The following is a 22,031-nucleotide window of genomic DNA, read 5'->3' as shown; positions in this document are numbered from 1 at the left end:
TCTAGCATTTATGAAGTATGTACTGTGTGCCAGGCACTGTGCTAAGCATTTTATATAATCTCATAGAATTTTTACAAGCTTATTGAGAAATTGGAATGTTCAAATTGAAATTTTTGTCATTGTTCAGTCGCTCAGTTGCATGTGACTCGGCAACCCCGTGGGGTCGGACATAACTAAGAGACTGAACAGCAATCGCTGTAAATTGTGCCAAGATGATCTGTAATCGTTCAGAAAGGATTTTGTTCTGATGGGATAATAAATAGATATTCTTTGTTTATAAAGAAAATATATAATAAAAACATTGCTTATCTTCAAATATAATTATGATTTGGATAAAGTTGGAAAAGTACAAAGGGACAATGTTTTAAGATGCTGAGGAGCAATTCTAGTTTCTTAGAAAATGCAATGCCTTCTATTAAACCCAATATAAATAAGAACACTAATGTTATTAACAACCATAGGAATTATTTATATCTATTCTACGGACATAAGCTATTACAGTAAAATGAAGCATGCTAATAACAGTTCAGAACTCAGGCTAGTCTGAAATGTTTGGTTCCCCAAATAAGATATAGTTGGGAAGACAACAGTAAACCCTAATATATGCCCATTGGTCATTTACCTTTGTTGCTCTGCTTTCCAGCAAAATGTTTGACATTGAGCTTTGCCCTCTGCCTTTTTCAATGGAAGAGATGTTTGGCTTTATTAGTTGTCGGTTCACAGGATATCCTTCCTCTGTGCAGGAACAAGCTTTACTGTGGCTTCATGTAAGTGAATGATACTTTTGATCATTTTGGCCTTTTAGCTTATGAACTTTAGCCCCTCAGGTAGATCAGCAGGGAGTTATTGCAAAGAATCGGCAAATCTGTATGTTTGTTAATTGCAGATTGCTTGCAGATTATACTAGTTCAGGAGAAAAGCAATGAACTAAGGCAACAAGAGTGACATGGAAAGAAGGGGACAGTCAGGAGATACTTTATTAGAAGTTTTATTAGAAAGAACATGGCAATTTATCCAATGTGGAGGGTGGAGGAGTGGGAATATTCGATGATAGCTTTGAATTTTTTAGTATGAAAAATTGAGGACAACTGCAGATAGAATATGTGAGGCTAACGTCCTTACGTTCAATAGGTCACTTTAGGAAAATATTAACTGTAGTTTTTTTGAGTTTTAAAGTTAATGTCTTGGGGGGACATATTCCTTTTTTCCCCCAGGTATTATCGGAGTTAGACATCATGGTTCCACTTCAACTATTAATCAGTATGTTTTCTGATGGAGTTAATTCTGTCAAAGAACTGGCAAATCAAAGAAAATCAAGAGTCAGTGAACTGGCAGGGAACCTTGCAGCTCGAAGGGTAATTATTGCCATAATTGTATTTGTCCTGCTTGTTAAGATTTTGAGAACTCATGTCAATTATAGTGGGCCTTAAAGTGGCATCATCGTAAACTGCTCTGGAAATGCCTTTTTATCCTATCTCACTCACTCTATTAACCTTTTAAGCACACTGAATAACAGAAAACATCGATCTAAGATATATTTGATATATTCTATAATCAGTTATTGAGTTTTCCTATTCCTTTGAGTTTTTCTCCTACACATCTCTGTTAGCTATCTCTCCACTTGATAAACCAAAACAGTAGCTTGTGGGGATACTACGCCTTTTTTTTTTTTTTGGTTTTCTGGTGAAGAAGAATTCTTTACCAGGTACTGGGCAGATCAGTGTTTTACTTTGGGAATGAGGAGTTTGGATATTGTTGTTTGTATGTTTTTTTCTACTGTGTTTTGGGAAAAAATGATCAACTATAGTGGTGACTGAGTGATACTGTCACTGTGAACTAACTAAGCCCATCTTATTGATCCCTTTGTGCCTTTGAGGATGAGAGAAGTCAGTACAGTCTGATCTAAGCATATGGAAGCTGTTGGATGTTTATAATAACTTTTCTATGGAGGACCTGATAAACTTTCTGCTCTTGTGCTGACATCCCCATGATCATGATCCCCATGATCAGCTTTGGAGAGGCTGACTGTCAACTGGTGGTGGGTGAGGACTGTTCTGGTCCTCTAGTTCTGTCTAGTCTCTCCAAAACATCTTCCCTGCTGTATAGCACGACCCTCTAGTCATTCTACCTGCTATCTGGGGATTAGAGAACATAACAAAATCATGGGATCATAGATTGTATTTAGTGCTTTTTAAAATTTTTTACAATTTTAAAAAATTTAAATTTACTTTTTTTTCTAAAAAACTGTTTTAGTCTCTAATAGTCAATGATCAAGAAAAGTCATGATGCTCACAAGAGCCATTCAGAGAATTTAATCTCTATGTGACATTTATGTGCATTTGTGCCAAGTTGCTTCAGCTGGATCTAACTCTTTGTGACCCTATTGGACTGTAGCCTGTCAGGCTCCTCTGTCCATGGGATTCTCCAGGCAAGAATTAATGATATTTTAAAATACCATCATACTCATAGGATTAATGCTTTTAAAATGCTTTTTTTAAAAAAATTACTTCTTTTCTCATGTGCCTCATAGGAACCAACTGTCCAATATTTATATTTTATTTCTTTCTTTGGTAACCTTTAATATTACAGTGCATGATTAGCACTTTATACTGTGTAGTGTATTCACATGTGATGACATCACATGTGAAGATGTGTGAGGACTGTGTGAGGCAGTTGGAAAGAACTCATTATCCTCATTTAACAACTACCTAACCTGAGGTTCAGTGAACTGAAGTGATTTGCCATAGATAACACTATCATGATCCAGGTATTCTGATTCTTAATGGGATATTTTTCTTTTTTACTTTAAATATGGTGTTCAAAGAGCTTTCTGATTATTAGAGAGATTTTAAAGAGAGAAAATATGACTTGAGAATGATGTACAGGTATGTCAGTCAGGGTCCTGGTGCAGAATTTATCCCGGATGTTCAGTGAAGAGTCTTTAATGGATGCTTGACCTATAGAGTTATGGGAAAGGTTAAGGGGGCCGGTGAGACCCCCAGAGGCCAGCAGTAGTTCACCAGGAAGCCTTTATATGCCTATGGTTGAAGGAACAAGGAAAAGTGTTCCTGGGCCTTTAGGCAGCTGAAGTTATAGGGTGAGACTGGCTAGAGGAGCTGGAGAGGATGGAGATACTGCAGAAACGTAGCATCAAAGGAGGCAGGCGGTGGAGAGAAATGCTCCTGCCTCTCTCTGCCAACTTCAGGTCTTCTGCTGGTGCCTCTCACTGACTGAACCCAACTGGAAGCCATCCAGCAATAGGGCCAGAAGAGACTCAGTTCTTGGCATCCTTGGGTATAGAACAGGACAGAAAAGGGCAGTGAGGGCCTTTTGTGGGGGAAGAGTTCGTTCGCAAATGGAAAATAACTGCTACAATAGGCTTAATGTATTGTTATCTCATGATAGTGTAATAATTATTGCCAGAGACCATTCTTCTTTTACCAGTCAATCTGAGATTCTGTGCTAATGATTCTAAAATTGATTTGCAATGCTTTACTTCTGGAAGTTGTCATTGTTCAGGTTATGGTTTTAGATAGATGCAGACAATTTAGTTTAGTTGGAAATGTTGGTGGGATGAAAAGTAAAATGGCAAAGAGGCTGCCTTCTTTCTTCAGGGTGATGATGTGTCATTCACCTGACAATTAGAAAGTTTGGATGATTTTCTTTCTTATTTTTATGTTTTGAGAAGATGCATAGGATTTGGAGGTAGTAATTCCATTGGCTAGGGAAGGAAATCAGTGTGACAGCTGGAAATACCTTCCACAGCATCCTCAAGTATTTTGTATAGCCATTTGAGCTCCTATAAGTTCACTTCTATGTGTTAATTTTCTTTTTTCTAGGTGAGTGTTGCCTCTGATCCTGGTCGACGAGTTCAGCACAATATGCTGAGTCCATTTCATAGTCCTTTTCAGAGTCCATTTCGGAGTCCTATGCGTAGTCCATTTCGTAGTCCTTTCAAGAATTTTGGACACCAAGGAGGAAGGACTATTGACTTTGATTGTGAAGATGATGAAATGAATCTAAATTGTTTCATCCTCATGTTTGATCTTCTCCTGAAGCAGGTAGCTGAAGCATGAACTTCCTTTAGTTCAGAGGTGAAGAATGAGGGGAAGCACTGAATAGTGATTCTTTCTTTGTGTTGGGCATCTTCACATTTACTGAAATGATGCAATATTACTCAGGACATTTCACAAACTTCTATGGGGATTTTCTGAAGAGCCTGAAAAATACTTGTATGAATATCTGCAATGATGTTGACATATGAGAGTGGATATGAATTTTAGCATTGTTAGAATCAATTCTGTTGAAAAGACATGGTGAACAAACTGGGTAATTCTATTTTGGGGAAGAGCAAGGTATAACTCTATAGTGATGGGCTGATTTTACTATGAATTGATTTTTGAAGCTAATTTTAACAGGGAAGTTTATAAAAGGCTTTGGTCATGGAACATTTCTTCTTAATTTTTTATTTTGAAATAATTTGAGACTTGCAGAAAAGTTGAAATAATAGTACAGAAAATTCCCAAGTACTTTCCCCCCAACTTCTCTGAATGTTAACATTGATCACATTTATTTCTCTTCTCTCTCTCTTAGTCTATATATGTTTGTGTTAATTATAGAATTTTTTAATGAACCATTTGAAAGTAAGTTGCACACAGGATATCCTTTTATCCTTAAATCCTTTAGAGTGTATTTTCTAAAAAATGGCATTTTTTTACAAAACTATATACAGTTGTCAAAATCAGGAAATTAATATTGTTATAATACTATTATCTATTATCAAATTTATAGAAATTATTCATTAAAATCAATATAATAATCATATCATCTTTATAGCAGAAAAAAGTTGTTTTGATTGAGGACTTAGTCTAGCATCATTCATTGCAATGATTTTTCCTGACTCTTTAGTCTTCTTTATTTCAGGACAGTTCTTCAGCCTTTATCTGTCATATTCTTGACATTTCTGAAGAGTACAGTCCAGTTATTTTATAGAATATTTCTCAATATGAGTTTGATGTTTCCTTATGAATCAATTTGGGTTTAGCACTTTTGTCAGTCATACTACAGATTTGATATTACGTTGTTTTCAGTGTCTGATATCAGGAGGCACATGACATGATAATGTCCCATTTCAGTTGGTGATAACTTGGTTAAAGTGATTTCTGCCAGATTTCTCTACTACAAAGTCACTACTCACCCCTTTGTAATTAGTAACTAACTTATAGAGAGCTACTTTAAGACCGATTTCCCATTTCTCATTAGGCTTTCACCTAGTTTCAGCATCCATGGATGATTTATTTCTGGATCAACTATTATTATGATGGTTACCAAATGATAATTTTCCAATTCCATCATTTCTTCTAATTTATTACCTGGAATTCTACTGAAGGAGCAGGTTCCCCCTCTCTCCTATTTATATATTGATATTTATTTGTTTAATTTGCTTATACCCAAATATACTCATGAATTCTTATTTTGTTTGGTGAGCTAAAATCCATTACTATAATTATTTATTTTGAGACTCATATTTGGCCCTTCAAATTGGCTTCTGTGTTCTTTTGACATACACCCATCATTCTGTGAACACTTCCTTAATGTCTTGCATGTTAAAATGTTCCAGGCTCATTTTACACTTTTCCCGGAATCAGCCATTTTTCCCAGGAGTTCTGGTTCCTTTAGTGGATAAAGGTATTTAGAAACCAAGATCTGGACATTGGGTGAGGAGCAGCATTATTTAAATGTTCAACATCTCACAAAGTGATGGGTTTAACAAAGAACCCTCTTTTAAATGTCTTACATAAATTAAAACATAATTTCCATTATTTTGTATTATGTATATATTCTTTTTAGAAGAGTCCATGGAAAGCAATGTTATATTCATGGTCTGCAAGCTGTATTATCTTTAAATAATTTAATATTGTCATCAGTTAGTGAAAATTATAGCCAATTAGAGTGCCAATAGAATATTGAACAAAAGGATCAAACTCCTCCTTTTTTTTTTTTTTGGCCTTTTTTTGATATCTTTCAGATGGAGTTGCAAGATGATGGGATCACAATGGGTTTTGAGCACAGCTTATCAAAGGACATTATTTCCATTATAAACAATGTCTTCCAAGCCCCCTGGGGGGGTTCCCACACCTGCCAGAAGGAAGAAAAAGCAACTGAGTGTAACTTATGTCAATCTAGTATTCTCTGCTATCAGCTTGCTTGTGAACTCCTGGAGAGACTGGCTCCCAAAGAAGAAAGCCGACTGGTGGTAAGCACTTGAAGAAATGAGATGATGCACGAATAATAGTCAAGACTGCCGTAGACGGTGGAATGAGTCTTCTCCAGTATTAGCTTATGCTCCATGCTGGATAACACGCGCAATTGTGTTAAAATAAAGCTTCCCTGTTCCTTTCACCAGCTCAGGCTCCTTGGTAATAGATATGAGATGGAGCTATCTTACACAGAAATCTTGAGATAGAATTCTTGAATCTTGAGTTATGGTTGCAACATGTTTATTCATACAGTTTTCATAAATACAACACATTACTGGTATTCTTTTTTTTCATTCTGTCAACAATTTAATATTTTGAATTAATTTTCATTGGACTAAAGTTGTTTTACAATGTTGTATTAGTTTCTACTGTATAGCAAAATGAATTTTACTGGTATTCTTGAAATAATTTTATCACAATGTTTTGTTACAAAGTTTAGATAACAGTGAATACTACAAAATATACACATAAAATATTGAGTAGGTAGGTTGGATGGAGACATGAAAACTTCTGAGTAGCCTCAGTGTGTAAAACTCATTGACTCTATCAACAACCAATAAAGCTTTCATTTCATCTTCTGCTTTTTAAGAAAATTGTTTAAGTAGGGAATAGGTAATATATGCCATAAATTAGCTACTTCATATATTAGTTATTCCCTGTTTGGGCTATTTACCATCTTAAATACACGCATCACCACCCTCATACCATCACAGGTAGATGAACCTGAATCATTCGAGCCAGTGTTCCGCATCTTCTTTTTCTTCCGCTAGTGTTTGTCTAAGTAGAAAGTGACTTCTTAAAAAAAAAATCTTTTGAGGTCTAGTATACATGCAGTAAAGTGTTTCTTCAGTTTTTAGATACCTTTCAGACCATGTAGCTCATTAGTCTCACTTGTCACAATGTTCTACTCCTGTGATACTGTTTTGTAAACTCATTGGATATACAGTTTACATCTATTATAAAAATCACAGTAATAGATGGTTTGAGAACATCATCTAACTTAACGTCTAGTCAGGAAGATGTTTAAGTAAGTGAAACATCATAAGACAGAATGATGAGCATAATGAGAGAGAGATGAATGAGGTAGCTATGAGAGAACAGAAAAGGGACGAGTCCATGTTAGACGTGTGTTAGAGGTGGACAAGGTCTTCCCAGAAGAGATGGCTTCTGAGCGCCTCTATGAAGGAAGAGTGGAGTTAATGAAATGAAGGTGATAGGAAAGAAAGACTTTGAGACCTAGGAAGTTCTCTGCTCAAATGTTACAGAGGAAAGAGGATGATGGTTTACTCAGGAAACTGTGTAGGTCATTGTTGGTAGAGCAGAAAGATAGCAAAGGAGAGAAAGGTAGGGTCCATTTTATAATCACATTTATTAAAGGGTCTGTCTGCTAGACTAAGAAGTATGGATTTTATCTCAGTGACAGTGGGGGAATCCTGAAGAATTTTAATCAGGGTGCTGCTATCATTTGATGAATTTGAGAAATTCTGCCAGTGGAGGAGTGAGATAAGAGGATTTGGATACCCGGAACAGGAACCCAGTCAGAAGGTTAACTGGTCACTCGGGGAAGAAACAGGGCAGCCTGAACTAAGGTAGCGATGGTGGTGATGAAGACAATTGACAGCACTTGGTGTTTAGTTAGTGGTTTTGTTTTGTTTTTTTGTTTTGTTTTGTTTTGGTTGTGTTGTGCAGCATGTAGGATTTAGTTCCCTGACTAGGGATTGAACCTGTGCACACTGCAGTGAAAGTGCAGAATCTTGACCACTGGACTGCCAGGGAAGTCCCTAGTTAGTGTCTAGAGATGGAAAAATTGATGACAAGTCCATGCTTTGTGGTCTGGGAACTGATGATATTGCCATTTACAAAGAATGACAGGTGAGTTACTGGGTATATGCAGAAGAGTCAATATGCATCATGTCAAATTTCATGGAACTCAGTTTGTAATTTGACTTAACATCTTGTTTATGGGTGACATAGGAACAGGGCCAGTCTCATCAAAACTGAAGCTGGCAAGGATATTCTTCAGAACCCTCCCAGACACCGTTTTAGCTCTGATTTTTTTTTTTTCTTTTGTATCTCATCAGTATCCCTTTGTGTATCCCATCAATCTTTACCTTCTTGCTTTGAGCTGGCAATCAAGTAATTCTTCAAATTTTTACTGGTTAAAGTGTTAAAGAGGATATTTTAAAAATTTATTTATTTTTAAAAAGTTTTAAGTGTTATTTTATATTTGAGTATAGTTGATTTACAGCATTGTTTCAAGTGTACAGCAAAGTGATTAAATTATGCATATATATGTAGCCATTCTTTTTCAGGTTCTTTTTCCATACCGGTTGTTATAGAATATTGAGTAGAGTTCCCTGTGCTATTACAGTAGGTCCTTATTGATTGTTTATTTTATATATAGTAATATGTATATATTAATCCCAAACTCCCCCACCCCAACCTTCCTCCTAAAACAGGATGATTTTAAAAGAGGATATTTGAAGGTGGAACTTCAAAGAAAGAATAAAACTGGAATAGGAGGATAACTAGAGATGGATATTTTAAACAGTGGCCATACCTAGCATGTACTCTCTCTCTCTTCCTTTTTAAATCTCTTCTACTCACTTTTCAGCTTGTTATGTATCTGTATATAGATGTACAGATGTGGTGTTAAGTATATTCACATTGTTGTATAACCAATCTTTAGAATATTTTCATCTTGCAAAATGGAAACTCTATACCCATCAAACAATAATGCTCATTTCTCCCTCCTCTTAACTTTAGAGAATACCATTTCAGTTTCTGTTTCTATGACTTTGACTCCTATAAATACCTCATGTAAGTGGTATCATACAATATTTGTTCTTTTATGACCAGCTTATTTCACTTAGCATAATGTCTTCGTGCTCAAGTGCTTGGTTGCATACAACTGTCTGTGATCCCATGTAGCCTGCCAGGCTCCTCTGTCCACGGGATTTCCCAGGCCAGAATACTGGAGTGGGTTGCCATTTCCTACTCCAGGGCATCTTCTCCACCTATGGATCAAACCCGTGTCTACGGATCAAATCCATTGGCAGGTGGATTCTTTACCACTAGTGCCATCTGGGAAGCCTGGCATAATGTCCTCAAGGTCCATTCATGTATCAGAATTTCCTTCCTTTATAAGAGTGAATAATATTCCATTGTATATATTTGCTACATTTTGTCTATCTGTTCATCTGTTAATGAACACTTGGGTTGCCATACCTAGCTCTCTTTAACTCGCATATTATGGAAATTTCTTGCTCCGAAAAATTTGACTTCCCCCAGCCACCAGTATTTGGATCCAAATATATTGATGTGAGGGCTTCACAGGTGGTGCAGTGGTAAAGAATTCTTCTGTCAATGCAGGAGACACAAGAAATGCAGGTTCAACCCCTGAATTGAGAAGATCCCCTGGAGTAGGAAATGGCAACCCATTCCAGTATTCTTGCCTGGGAAATCCCATGGACAGAGAGAGAGGCCTGGCGGGCTACAGTCCACGGGGTTGCAGAGAGTCAGACACGACTGAGCGCACACACACATATTGATGTGAACCCCTTATTATTCTCTGCTAATTAAGTACTGTTACTGAGCAAAATGAGCATGGGTTGGAATTACTAGGTGATTGAGAGAATCACAGGAATTAAAGCAGAGGTGAGAAAGTGAGCCTAGGAAGTTTAACTATGTTTTAAAGATTTTTTTCCCCATATTTATTTTAAGCTAATGAAAATGTTTCAGAAAACAGCTGATCTAAATGCCCTTTAACCATGATGCCAATAACCATTATGGAGGCAGTGCCTTTCCTACCCCGGGGTTCAGCACAGGGCCTGGGACCAGCAGGTGCTCACCTCTCTTTGTTGAACTAAGAGGGACTTCACATCCCCAAAGGGCTGCTCATCCGGCTGCTTGTCATGTTTGTTTCAGGAGCCCACAGACAGCCTCGAGGATAGCCTCCTTTCTTCCAGACCAGAGTTTATTATAGGCCCTGAAGGTGAGGAGGAGGAGAATCCAGCGAACAAGCATGAGGAGAACCCTGGCAACCGCACCGAGCCCATGGAACATGCTGGTAGGTGGACTGTGGCTTATTGGGAGTGATGGGCACATCCCACTCCATCTGCACTAACTTTCAGGACCTGGGTTGCTTAGACTACTCTAGACTTGGGCAAGTTCAGACTGGTACATAGCACATGAACCATTTCTCTCAACATTATGAAGTGAACAGATCCAGGGCGTGCTTCTAGTAGACCAGAAGTCCCTGAGCATGTTTCTGGCAATAGGAGCTTGTGAGTGACAGAAACCCACCCTGTCAGTGAAGGCAGCATCTCCACATTGAGTCGTGTTCAGTGAATCGCGTTCTCTACGGAGAAGTAGCTGTGACTAAGGTTGAAGGGCCAGACTCTGGGAGATAGTGAAGAACAGGAAAGCCTGGCGTGCTACAGTCCATGGGGTCACAAAGAGTCAGACATCACTGAGCGACTGGGCAACAGCCAAGTGGAGGGTGCCAGCACTCTTGAGAGCTACTCAGGTCATTTGGCCAAAGCACAGTGGAGAGAGGCCAAAGCACCTTTTGGAGAGAGGTGGCAAAGCTGCGCCCCAGGGCTCTGGCTGGGACCTTGCATGGGCTCACCGTGAGCAGCTGTTCAAATCATACTCTAAAGCTACTTGGTTGGCTCTGCTCACAGCTGGGAAGAGGGATGCCCTCTTTCTAGTTTGCTTATAGGCTCTGTGTAGGCTAATTGGGAGCAGCAAGATGGCAGGAACAGGCCCCCTTGAAATCATCTCCAGCTCGTCAAACTCTGAAGGGGTTTCAGGAATTTAGGGTGTGACCTCACGTGCCTCTGGCAAAGCCTGGTTTCTGGATCTGCACTGTGGCACTCTCTGAATTTGTATCTTCCTGCTTTCACAGTCCTGAACTGTAGGTATAGCTGGCGCCTGAGGGACCCGTTCCCCAGAACCAAAGTTTGGGAAGCATGGGCTTTCCATCACCCCTTCAATGAAGAGCAAACATTTTTAAATGACTGTTTTGTGGGGCTCCTTTTCAGCTCATGGGACATCTGATCAGACCAGGGTAACTACATTGTTAGTACAATTAGTACAAAGTTCTTGGTTGGAACTCACTGCTTCAGCATGAATTGTATAAATAGTTAGTTGAGGGTGAATATATTGACTTCCCGGGTGGCTAAAGTGGTAGAGAATCCGCCTGCCGATGCATGAGACGTGGGCTTGCTCCCTGGGTCGGAAAGATCCCCTGGATGAAATGGTAACCCACCCCAGTATTCTTGCTTGGAGAATCCCATGAACAGAGGAGCCTGGCAGGCTATAGTCCATGGGGTTGCAAAGAGTCAGACACGACTGGCACACACACACGCAAACAAAATGTTGACTCACACTATTTAGAACCACTGATACTTAGAAGAGGGAACACCTGAGATCACCTACTTCATTTGTTCTCAGCATGTACTAGAGGTTGTAAATCTCTGTGTTTTCTTTTGACCATCCTTAATTGGGGTGGCCGTTGGTGAGAAGATATGGGCAAGGATGAGAAGACCCAGGCTCCCCACCCTGCTTCAACCAGGATGCTCTGTCTTGTGCTATTTCATATGTTGGAGTTCTAAGTAAGATTCTCTTTCAACAAAGGATTTCATGGAAAGAGATTTGAAACCTGCTGATCTAGGTCAGCCTTCCCACTTTGTGGATGAGGAAAGTACATCCAGGATGGTGATGAGCATCTTGCTTGTGGTCATGTAGCTCGTACTGTTCACTCCTGATTTATACTTTATGCTTAACATGATTCCAAAATGTAATGGAGCATCGGGGTCATTTGAGGAGTTGAAACACAAACACAGTAATATGAGCTCCACCTGCTCACCCTTGATCCTGGGTATACCTGCGGTGGGAGACTGGAAATTGGAAACCCAAATACTATGCAACTAGTTAGTGGCAGGGATGAGACTAGAACCCACATCTCTGGGTTTACTTAGATTTACTAATTATTTGCCAAGGCTGAGGCCCAAGGCCATGTTTCTATCAGGAATTAATGCCTAAGGAAAGCATGGATTTCACTTATTATTTCTTTTTCTCTGAAAGCCACATGGTGGATTTAGTCTTTTTTAAAAAATTAGTTAATTAATTTTAATTGGAGAGTAATTACTTTACCATATTGTGGTGGTTTTTGCCATACATTGACATGAATCAGCCATGGGTATTCACATGTCCCACCATCCTGAGCCCCCCTCCCGCCACCCTCCCCAGCCCATCCCTCTGGGTGTCCCAGAGCACCAGCTTTGAGCGCGCTGCTTCATGCATCAAACTTGTACTGCTCATCTATTTTACATATGGTAATATTCATATTTCAATGCTATTCTTTCATATCTTCCCGCCCTTGCCTTTTTCCACATAGGCTAAAAGTCTGTTCTGTACATCTGTATCTCTTTTGCTGTGTTGCCTATAGGGTTGTCATTACCATCTTTCTAAATTCCATATATGTGCATTAATATACTATATTGGAGTTTCTCTTTCTGACTTATTTCACTCTGTATAATAGGCTCTGGTTTCATCCACCTGATTAGAACTGACTCAAATGTGTTCTTTTTTTAAATTACTGAGTAATATTTCATTGTGTATATGTACCACAACTTCCTTATCCATTTGTCTGCCGATGGACATCTAGGTTGCTTCCATGTCCTAACTGTTGTAAACAGTGCTGCGATGAACTTTGGGGTGCATGTATCTTTTTCAGTTCTGGTTTTCTCATTGTATATGTCCAGCAGTGGGATTCCTGGGTAGTATGGCAGTTCTATTTCTATTTCCAGTTTTTTAAGGAATCTCCACACTGTTCTCCATAGTGGCTATTCTAGTTTGCATTCCCACCAACAGTGTAAGAAGGTTCCCTTTTCTCCATACCCTCTCCAGCATTTATTGTTTGTAGACTTTGTGATGGCAGCCATTCTGACCGGCATGAGATGGTACCTCATTGTGGTTTTGATTTGCATTTCTCTGATAGTGAGTGATGTTGAGCATCTTTTCATGTGTTTGTTAGCCATCTGTATGTCTTATTTGGAGAAATGTCTGTTTAGTTCTTTGGCCCATTTTTTGATTGGGTCGTTTATTTTTCTGGAATTGAGCTACAGGAGCTGCTTGTATATTTTTGAGGTTAATTTTTTGTCAGTTGCTATTATTTTCTCCCATTCTGCAGGCTGTCTTTTCACCTTGCTTATAGTTTCCATTGTTGTGCAAAAGCTTTTAAGTTTAATTAGGTACCATTTGTTTATTTTGTTTTTATTTCCATTACTCTGGGAGGTAAGTCATAGAGGATCTTGCTGTGATTTATGTTAGAGAGTATTCTGCCTATGTTTTCCTCTAAGAGTTTAATAGTTTCTGGTCTTACATTTAGATCTTTAATCCATTTTGAGTTTATTTTTGTGTATGGTGTTAGAAAGTGTTCTAGTTTCATTCTTTTACAGGTGGTTGACCAGTTTTCCCAGCACCACTTGCTAAAGATATTGTCTTTTCTTCATTGTATATTTTTGCCTCCTTTGTCAAAGATAAGGTGTCCATAGGTGTGTGGATTTATCTCTGTGCTTTCTATTTTGTTCCATTGATCTATATTTCTGTCTTTGTGCCAGTACTATCTTGATGACTGTAGCTTTGTAGTACATTCTGAAGTCAGGCAGGTTGATGGATTTCACTTATGATCTAATAATATGTACTCTTTCTCTGTAAATAGATTTTTTTTTTTAAACCCAACATAGCACACAAATCAATTAACTGCCATTTGAACAATGGTTAAAATTAAGCAATTGATTTTTATAAATTACACTTCCCTTGTGCTTAATTGTTTGTAAGCTCCACTTATCTAAACATTTGCTCTGTTCTTCTCCCCCAAACACTACTTCAGGTTCTGGTCACGATTTCTGGTCTATTTTTCCTCTCTTACTCTCTGCTGTTTGCAGGACACAGTTATAACTTGTTTCTTCAGGGAGGAATTGTTTTCCAAGGCCAGCCTTCCCTGCTCAGCAGCAGGGAATCTGGTCCTGCTTCTGCTTTGTGGGTCTTCAGGCAGGGTTCTTGAGCTCTTCTGTTAGAGATTGTAAGGACACTATTGATATATGTGTTCAGTGGTTTCCTCCTCTTTCTAGAGTATTTCCTGTTTCCTGTTTTGTGGCCTGGCACCTATTTCTTACAGTAGTCAGATATGTCCTCCATTTAAAATATTAAAAAAAAACCTTTATGCTAGACAAAGATGGTTTGACTCCAAGTGTCTCTGATCCTAGGAATTGCCAAAACATATAATAGTGATTTGAAAACAGTTTATACTAGTTCCTATATTTGAGAATTAACTTGTAAATTCTTTTCTCTAGCATGCCTCATTTACAATATTACCTTCCTCAAGCCACCCCCCCTACCCCCAACTCTAGAGGCAAAGGTCTTTTTAGAGATCTTCACAAGAAGATAAAACCATGAATAGTTCTAACTTAAATATGCTTAAGTCTTTAAAAGTATCCTTTTAAAGTATCCTTTCTTGTTTTGCAAGAACAAGTCCTGTGCATGTGTGAAAATGGTACATGTGAATCCTGGGGTAAATCCTTAGGTGTTAATACAACTTGCATATGTCTCTTTGAAAGAGAAAAAGAAAGTGAAAGTATTAGTTGCTCAATCGCTCAGTCATGTCTGACTCTTTCTGACCCCAAGGACTGTAGCCCATTAGGTCCTCTGTCCATGAAATTCTCCAGGAAGAATACTGGAATGGGTAGCCATTCCCTTCTCCAGGGGATCTTCCTGACCCAGGAATCAAACCCTGCCTGCATTGCAAGCAGATTCTTTACCATCTGAGCTACCAGGGAAGCCTGCGTCTTTCTTTAATACCTGCATCCCCTGGTGCCTCAGGTGGTAAAGAACCTGCCTCCAGTGCAGGAGACCTGGGTTTGATCCCTGGGTTGGGAAGATTCCCTGGAGAAGGAAATGGCAATCCACTCTAGTATTCTTGCCTGGGAAATTCCATGGACAGAGGAGCCTGGTGGGCTACAGTCCATGGGGTCATAAAGGGTCAAAGAATCAGACGTGACTGAACGATTAACACTTTCACACTATACTATCTCCCTTTCAAATAGGAAAGCAAACCTAGCCAAGCCCTAGGCCCCTCCAGGTATCAGCGGAACTAGGTGCCCACAGGATCATAGGGCTGGGCTGGGGTTGCTTCGGGGAATGAAAGGTATCTGAATACACAGTGGAAGTTGGAAGCTGAGGATCCTAAATCTAGCTTTCCTGCACTTGAATTATGAAAAGTATATATGCTTATTTGGAGAGCAAAGAAACACATTACATGAATACTTTTTAGTATATTATATTTCTGTATTTACTCCTCTTCATTTTATAGTCTTGATAATTCATGAACGATGGGGAAAAGATTTGTGCTAACTTGTGTGTAATTATTTCTTCCTAGCAATAAAGAATGATACTGAAAGAAAATTTTGCTACCAGCAGCTTCCAGTAACATTGAGACTAATATACACCATTTTCCAGGTATAGTTTTTGAGATGTTTGAATATTTTATTTGGTAGTATTTTCATTTGTGATAACTCAGTAAATATGTGATTCTTTGCATAGGAAATGGCTAAGTTTGAAGAGCCAGACATTCTTTTTAACATGCTCAATTGCCTGAAGATCCTCTGTCTACATGGAGAGTGTTTATACATTGCTAGAAAAGATCATCCTCAATTTTTAGCCTATATTCAGGATCATATGTTGATTGCAAGGTATGTCTTCCTAACAGTGTTTTTGTCTGTTTCTATTTTAGATTTTATCTGTGAAAATCAGTGTTAGAATAAGACTTACCAAATCATTGGGTTATTTCCCTTAGTCAGGACAGACTAATTTGCCTATAGAAACTATTTTCATTTCTTTTATATAGTTTAATTTTTTAAGTATACCAATATGAGCAATAGTAATTTGATAGATACCGTAGAAGTAGAAAAGGCAAAATAAGGATTACTTTATGCCTTTTAATTGTTAGATGACTTAAGAATATAGTCTATGCTAGAAAAATGTCAATTGGTATAAGTTAATAGATACCAAGTACAACTGAGTAAGACTCAACATCTTATTTGAAGTAGAACTGCTAGTAAGCATCTAAATCTCTCCATATATTGTTAGAAAAGTTATTTTTTAGAGATTGCTGAAACATTTTGAGAAAAATAATAAAATATTGGCCTAAATTTACTAATGATTTTCTTCCTGACAACCTTCAAATAACTGTTACAGTGTCCTTGGAAATAAGTCAAAAAATTTTATTCTCATTTATATGTAAGCAAATGAGATAACTAAAAAACAAAAGTTCGGTTCAGGTTAACTTGGCTTCCCAGGTGGCTCAGTGGTAAAGAATCCACCTGCCAGTGCAGGAGATGCAGGTTGGATCCCTGGATCGAGAAGATCCCCTGGAGAAGGAAATGACAGCCCACTCCAGTATTTCTGCCTGGAGAATCTCATGGGCAGAGGAACCTGGAGGGCTATAGTCCAGAGGGTCGCACAGAGTCAGACACGACTTAAGTGACTTACAATGGAAAGCGAGCCTGGAGGTTGGGATGCAAGAGTGAACGGCCTTTGAAGATAGAGGCTTTGTTGTTGTTTAAAGTCATGTCTGACTCTTTTGCAACCCCATGGGCTGTAGCCTGCCAGGCTTCTTTGTCTATGGGATTTCCCAGGCAAGAATGCTCAGGTGGGTTGCCATTTCCTCTCCAGGGGATCTTCCTGCATTGTGTCCCCTGCACTGGTAGGTGGATTCTTTACCACTGATCCACCAGGGAAGCCCAGTGTTTATGTTTGTTGATCTAATTGTAATAATATAGACATGTCACGGTGGCTCAAATGGTAAAGAATCTGCCTGTAATGTGGGAGACTGAGTTCAATCCCTGAGTTGGGAAGAAGGGAATGGCAACCCGCTCCAGTGTTCTTGCCTGGAGAATCCCATCGACTGAGGAGCCGGGCAGGCTACAGTGCGTTGGGTTGCAAAGAGTCGGACATGACTGAGTGACTGCATTACTACCACTTTCTTAATGGTATTTGGAGATCTGTGGAAGATTTTGAAACAATGAACAGGATCAGAGTTGTACTTTCACAGCATGAGTATGAAGAAAAGGGGCGTCCCTGGTAGCTCAGCTCGTAAGGAATCTCCCTGTAATGCAGGAGACCCTGATTTGACTTCTGGGTCAGGAAGGTCCCCTGGAGAAGGGACAGGCTATTGTTGGGCTTCCGTGATGGCTCAGACAGTAAAGAATCCACCTGCAGTGCAGGAGACCTGGGTTCGATCCCTGGGTTGGGATGTTCCCCTGGAGGAGGGCGTGGCAACCCACTCCAGTATTCTTGCCTGGAGAATCCCATGGACAGAGGAGCCTGGTGGACTACAGTTCGTGGGGATCACAAAGAGTCAGATGTGACTGAGTGACTAAGCACAGCATAGAACATGAAGAAAAGAGATCACGGGGAACCACCCACATTTGAGGGTATTGCAAAGAGCTTGCAAAGGCTTTGGGAATGTTAAGATATAATACAGAACTTCCTTCTGAAAAGTTTGTTTGAAGAGGAGGGAACGGTCAGATACTTAGAGGGGAAAAGAAGTGGATGTCAAGTGTTTTTTGAATAAAGAAGTTTGAAACATTTATGGTCCATAAAAAGTAGAGGAAAGGGAGTAGTTGGTGGAGCCGACTCCTGGAAGGCAGGCACGTGTGATCAAGAACAAGCGTGAGGGGAAAGAGGAGGGATGCCTTTTCCTTTGAAAGGAGATGCATTTGTAGGAAAAGGATAAATGTCAAGGGGATCATAACAAGTAACTGGAACCTTAAGAATAGTAGATGCTGACGTCTTCCGCTGAGAGGGAGGGGGATAGAGATTGAGTTGGGAGCTTGAAAAATATGGAAAAAAGTATGGAACAGGTTATGTGAGGGAAGCAGTAAGGCATCAACAAGAAATCATCAAAGAAGCACTAGCCTCGGGGCCTTACTGAGGTTAGCTGGCACCTAACTGCGATGGGCCAGGCATGTAGGAATTTCTGGGTTTTTTTCACCAGTACTCTGGGGCCTGGAAGTGGATAAAAGTAGGCAATGGGTTTATTCAGGAGTGGGGATTAGTGCTTTGATTATGGTGGGAGATCAGAGTGATGAGGAATTCCAGAGGGACAAAATGGTTGACTCTGGGATCCCGTCTAAAACTGGAGACAAGTGAAACCAAAAGAGGTTTGACATTTGGGGGAAGAGTATAGAAGAGAGGGAAAAATAGCCTAAGTCAGGATCAGAGGTGGGAACTGAGTGCTCTCAGCCTTCCAGAGGGGAGGTCAGTGGCTCATCCAAGAGTAAGATAAAGGCCACTGTGACTGAGGAAGAGGTGGACCTGTGAGACCATGGCTGGATTCACTAGAGACATTGGCGGAGGCTTGGATGAGGAGGAAGACTAGCAGGGACCACATTCTGCAGGGAAGGGAGAGGGGACAGGGCCCTGTAAATAGATGGCATGGGTTTCAAAAGAAAGAGGTTGGTAAGACAAGGCCTGGAGGAATCCATGGGAAGCAAGGATTGTGTGAAGCTAGTGAAGACTAGGGTGAAGACTCATAGAGAGGTTAAGGGAAAATTGTGTTGCCAGCAAGATGTCAGCTTTCAGCTAAGGTGGAGGGGGAAGTGTTCTAGTTTCCTAAGCTGCCCTAAGAAATGACCACAAACTGAGTGGCTTAAAACAACAAAAATTTATATTCTTCCTTGGAAGAATATTGTTCAAAAATGTTATTTTGATTCTGATATTAACTTTAGAGCCAAATAGGAAACAAAGCAAAATAAACCAAAGTGAAAACAAACAAAAGCCATACTTTAGATAATTGAAAAAAAATTTTGAAAATTTTACTACTAAAAATATACATTCAGAATTATTCTGGCATATATTGATAGGGACTTAGCTTTAACTTGCTAAGGTGCGTTTTTGAGCAGTATTGGTCTGATTTTAGGAACGGCAAGTACTCCTAAGATATTACCAGGGATACATTTCCCTTTCTGTTTGTTTTCTCTCTCTCTTCCCCCACCCCTTTCTCCCTCCCAGCCCATTGCTTAGCCTAGTTCCCTCTGCATCTCTTCTTCTCAGCAGGCTGCCCCTGTGAGGTCAGCAGGCTGCTGCTGTGAGGCCAGCAGCTCTAGAGCCACATCTCACTTCATTCTTGAGATTTCAGAATACATACCAAAGCCTGGAAAAGGATGCTAGCTTTCCCATGCTTGGTCACATGCCCACCCCTGGACTAGTCACTCTATTCATTACATTGAAGTATTCTGATCAGTCTGGGCTTTATGTTCACTCTTAGGATAGAGAAGATGGGGGAACTTGATTAACAACCCTGCCAGTTGGTGCAGAGGCTGTTCTTAATAGGAAAAAGAGTTGTCTGCTAGAATAAGAATAAAAGGATGCTAGGCAAACAAAACCAATAAAATTCTCCAGATGTTCACTATAAGAGCATTAAAAAAAATCATTTATCACCCCATCATCTTAACATAACTAATATCAGTTATTATTTAACAGTCATTGTCCATTTATGTACCTGGATTTATAATATACAGTTTAAAACTTTATGTTAAAATGCAATATTAACTGGTAGCGTTTTTCTGTGTTCTTATATAAAAATAATTTCTTAAAAAAAATTAACTTAGGAAAGGGCTTCCCTGGCAGTTCAGTGATTAAGGCTCCACCTTTCAATGAGGGGGCTGAGGGTTCGATACCTGGTCGGGGAACTAAGGTCCTACATGCTACAGAATGCAGCCAAACATTTAAAAAGAATTAACATAGAAAAAGAGCATAGAAACAGTGTATCAGAGGATCACAGCCTTGTGATTGAGCATCCCTACCAGCCATCTGTTAACGACACTTCCCGTAAATTAAGATAATAAGATTTATTTCTAGAAAGTTTGTTGTAACTGTAACCTCTTTGCTTTTGCTTGATTCCCCAGCCTGTGGAGAGTCGTCAAATCTGAATTCTCCCAGCTGTCTTCATTGGCAGTTCCTCTCCTTCTTCACGCTTTGTCACTTCCTCATGGTGCTGACATCTTTTGGACAATCATAAACGGCAATTTCAACAGCAAAGACTGGAAGATGAGGTTTGAAGCAGGTACCTCTGTATTAGCTTAAAAATTCTCTCTGGTTCACAAGGTAAACCAGATGTCCAGTCATGATATCTCTTTCTAGCCCTTCCTTTTCCTCCTTTCTTTTTAGAAGTGTTGTCTTGCTTGCTAGTGTTCTTTGTTGGCTCTACTTAATTGAGCTTCCTTGATAATAGAATTTTTCAGAATGATCCTTAGGTAGGTTGACCCTGTCCAGGTTAGTCTAAGATAGTCCCAGTGTACACTTGTTGTCCAAAAGTGCTTATTAATTGTACCCTTGTTTACTCTCAGAGGGGTCCTGGTGTGAATGGTAGTCAGCCTAATAGGTTACTTGCAATGGAGCACCTGGAAATGTTTGCTTAAAATGCAGATTACTGGGCCCCATCTTAGACCTACTGCATCAGAATTTTAGGAGGTGAGGTCAGAAATCTATATTTCTAACAAGTTCTTTCCAGGTAATTCAATGAAATTTGAGAAGCTCTGCTCTTGTACTCTTGCCATTGAAACATCAAGGACCAAGTCTGCAGTGATGCTTGTAATTCCTAGTGCTTAGAATGACAGGTTCCTAGAGGAACATGGTATGGAATGAACATGGATGTGTCTTAGTCTTATATCTGCTGGCTTCACTGTCACTCGAATCTGCTGGTACTCCCACTCTCAAGGGGCAGCAAGCAGGGTTGGCACACCACAGTCTGCCTGATCAGAATGGTTCAGTATATTTTAGTGTCTCAGAAATTTTGCAGAGAAATGGAAGTTCCATCAGGTGAGTTAATTACTATACCTTGAATTTAGTTCCCTAACATCTGGTCACCTCAAGGAGTTCTTGCTTTTAATGTCCTATGAATCCCAGGGCTGGTTTATTTATGTGATAGCACGTGATGTATGAAATTAGAGTAAAATTTTCTAGCAAAAGACTACATGGTATTGACAACATTTTATAGACACTTGAATACAAATAAAGCAGATAATTATCTGATTATGTTGCTTTTCTACTGAAAAGAGTTTTTAATAGGTCTTTAGATGCCTAGAGAATAAAGTTCAGGGTCCTTAAACTGACATTCAAAGATTCCCATGGTCTAACTGCAAGTGTTTGCAGCCTTATTTCCTGCTTTTCTTTCTACATATACCATTGCTATTTCTCCATTGCTTTTTGCTTTTCTTCATCCATGTGTTGACCATTCTGTGCTCTCCATCTGAAGTCCTCTTCCATTCAAGTTCAGTTCAGTTCAGTCTCTCAGTCGTGTCTGACTATTTGTGACCCAATGGACTGTAGCATGCCTGGCTTCTCTGTGTATCACCAATTCCTGGAGCTTGCTCAAACTTGTGTCCATCGAGTCGGTGATGCCATCCAACCATCTCATCCTCTGTCGTCCCGTTTTCTTCCTGCCTTCAGTCTTTCCCAGCATCAGGGTCTTTTCAAATGACTCTTTCTTCCATCCAAGGTCCCATTCAAATGCCAACTCCATTTTCATGAGTCTTCAAATGCCCCCATTGAGTTTCACTTTCTCTATTCATTCAGTGAAAAGTCATTTCCTTATCCTCTAATCTCTCTTAGCATTTTATTTCTACCTCATTAATGGCAGTTCCAGCCTTTTATATTACATTTCAGTTATAATTGTACTTGTGTTATCTCTTTTAGTTGACT

The 22,031-nt window shown here is 39.5% G+C and overlaps 1 protein-coding gene across 13 annotated transcripts in view; it reads left to right on the top strand.

The window, feature by feature from the left end:
• UNC79 (unc-79 homolog, NALCN channel complex subunit) overlaps positions 1-22,031 on the top strand; it is a 270,926-nt gene that overhangs the window by 137,045 nt on the left and 111,850 nt on the right. For 12 of the 13 annotated variants that reach the window (XM_070477922.1, XM_020875952.2, XM_070477919.1 and 9 more), the window contains 8 exons: positions 644-767; positions 1,215-1,355; positions 3,840-4,061; positions 6,029-6,256; positions 10,188-10,329; positions 15,706-15,785; positions 15,870-16,018; positions 20,237-20,394. In XM_070477922.1, coding sequence (XP_070334023.1) covers positions 644-767; positions 1,215-1,355; positions 3,840-4,061; positions 6,029-6,256; positions 10,188-10,329; positions 15,706-15,785; positions 15,870-16,018; positions 20,237-20,394 — 1,244 coding nt within the window. The remainder of the gene's footprint in view (positions 1-643; positions 768-1,214; positions 1,356-3,839; positions 4,062-6,028; positions 6,257-10,187; positions 10,330-15,705; positions 15,786-15,869; positions 16,019-20,236; positions 20,395-22,031) is intronic. The other variant, XM_070477921.1, reaches the window with a different exon arrangement.

This window comes from Odocoileus virginianus, chromosome 16, assembly GCF_023699985.2.
Source record: "Odocoileus virginianus isolate 20LAN1187 ecotype Illinois chromosome 16, Ovbor_1.2, whole genome shotgun sequence".
Classification (NCBI taxonomy): Eukaryota; Metazoa; Chordata; class Mammalia; order Artiodactyla; family Cervidae; genus Odocoileus; species Odocoileus virginianus.
Note: the sequence above shows the minus strand (reverse complement) of the source record. Positions and strands in the feature narration are given on the sequence as shown.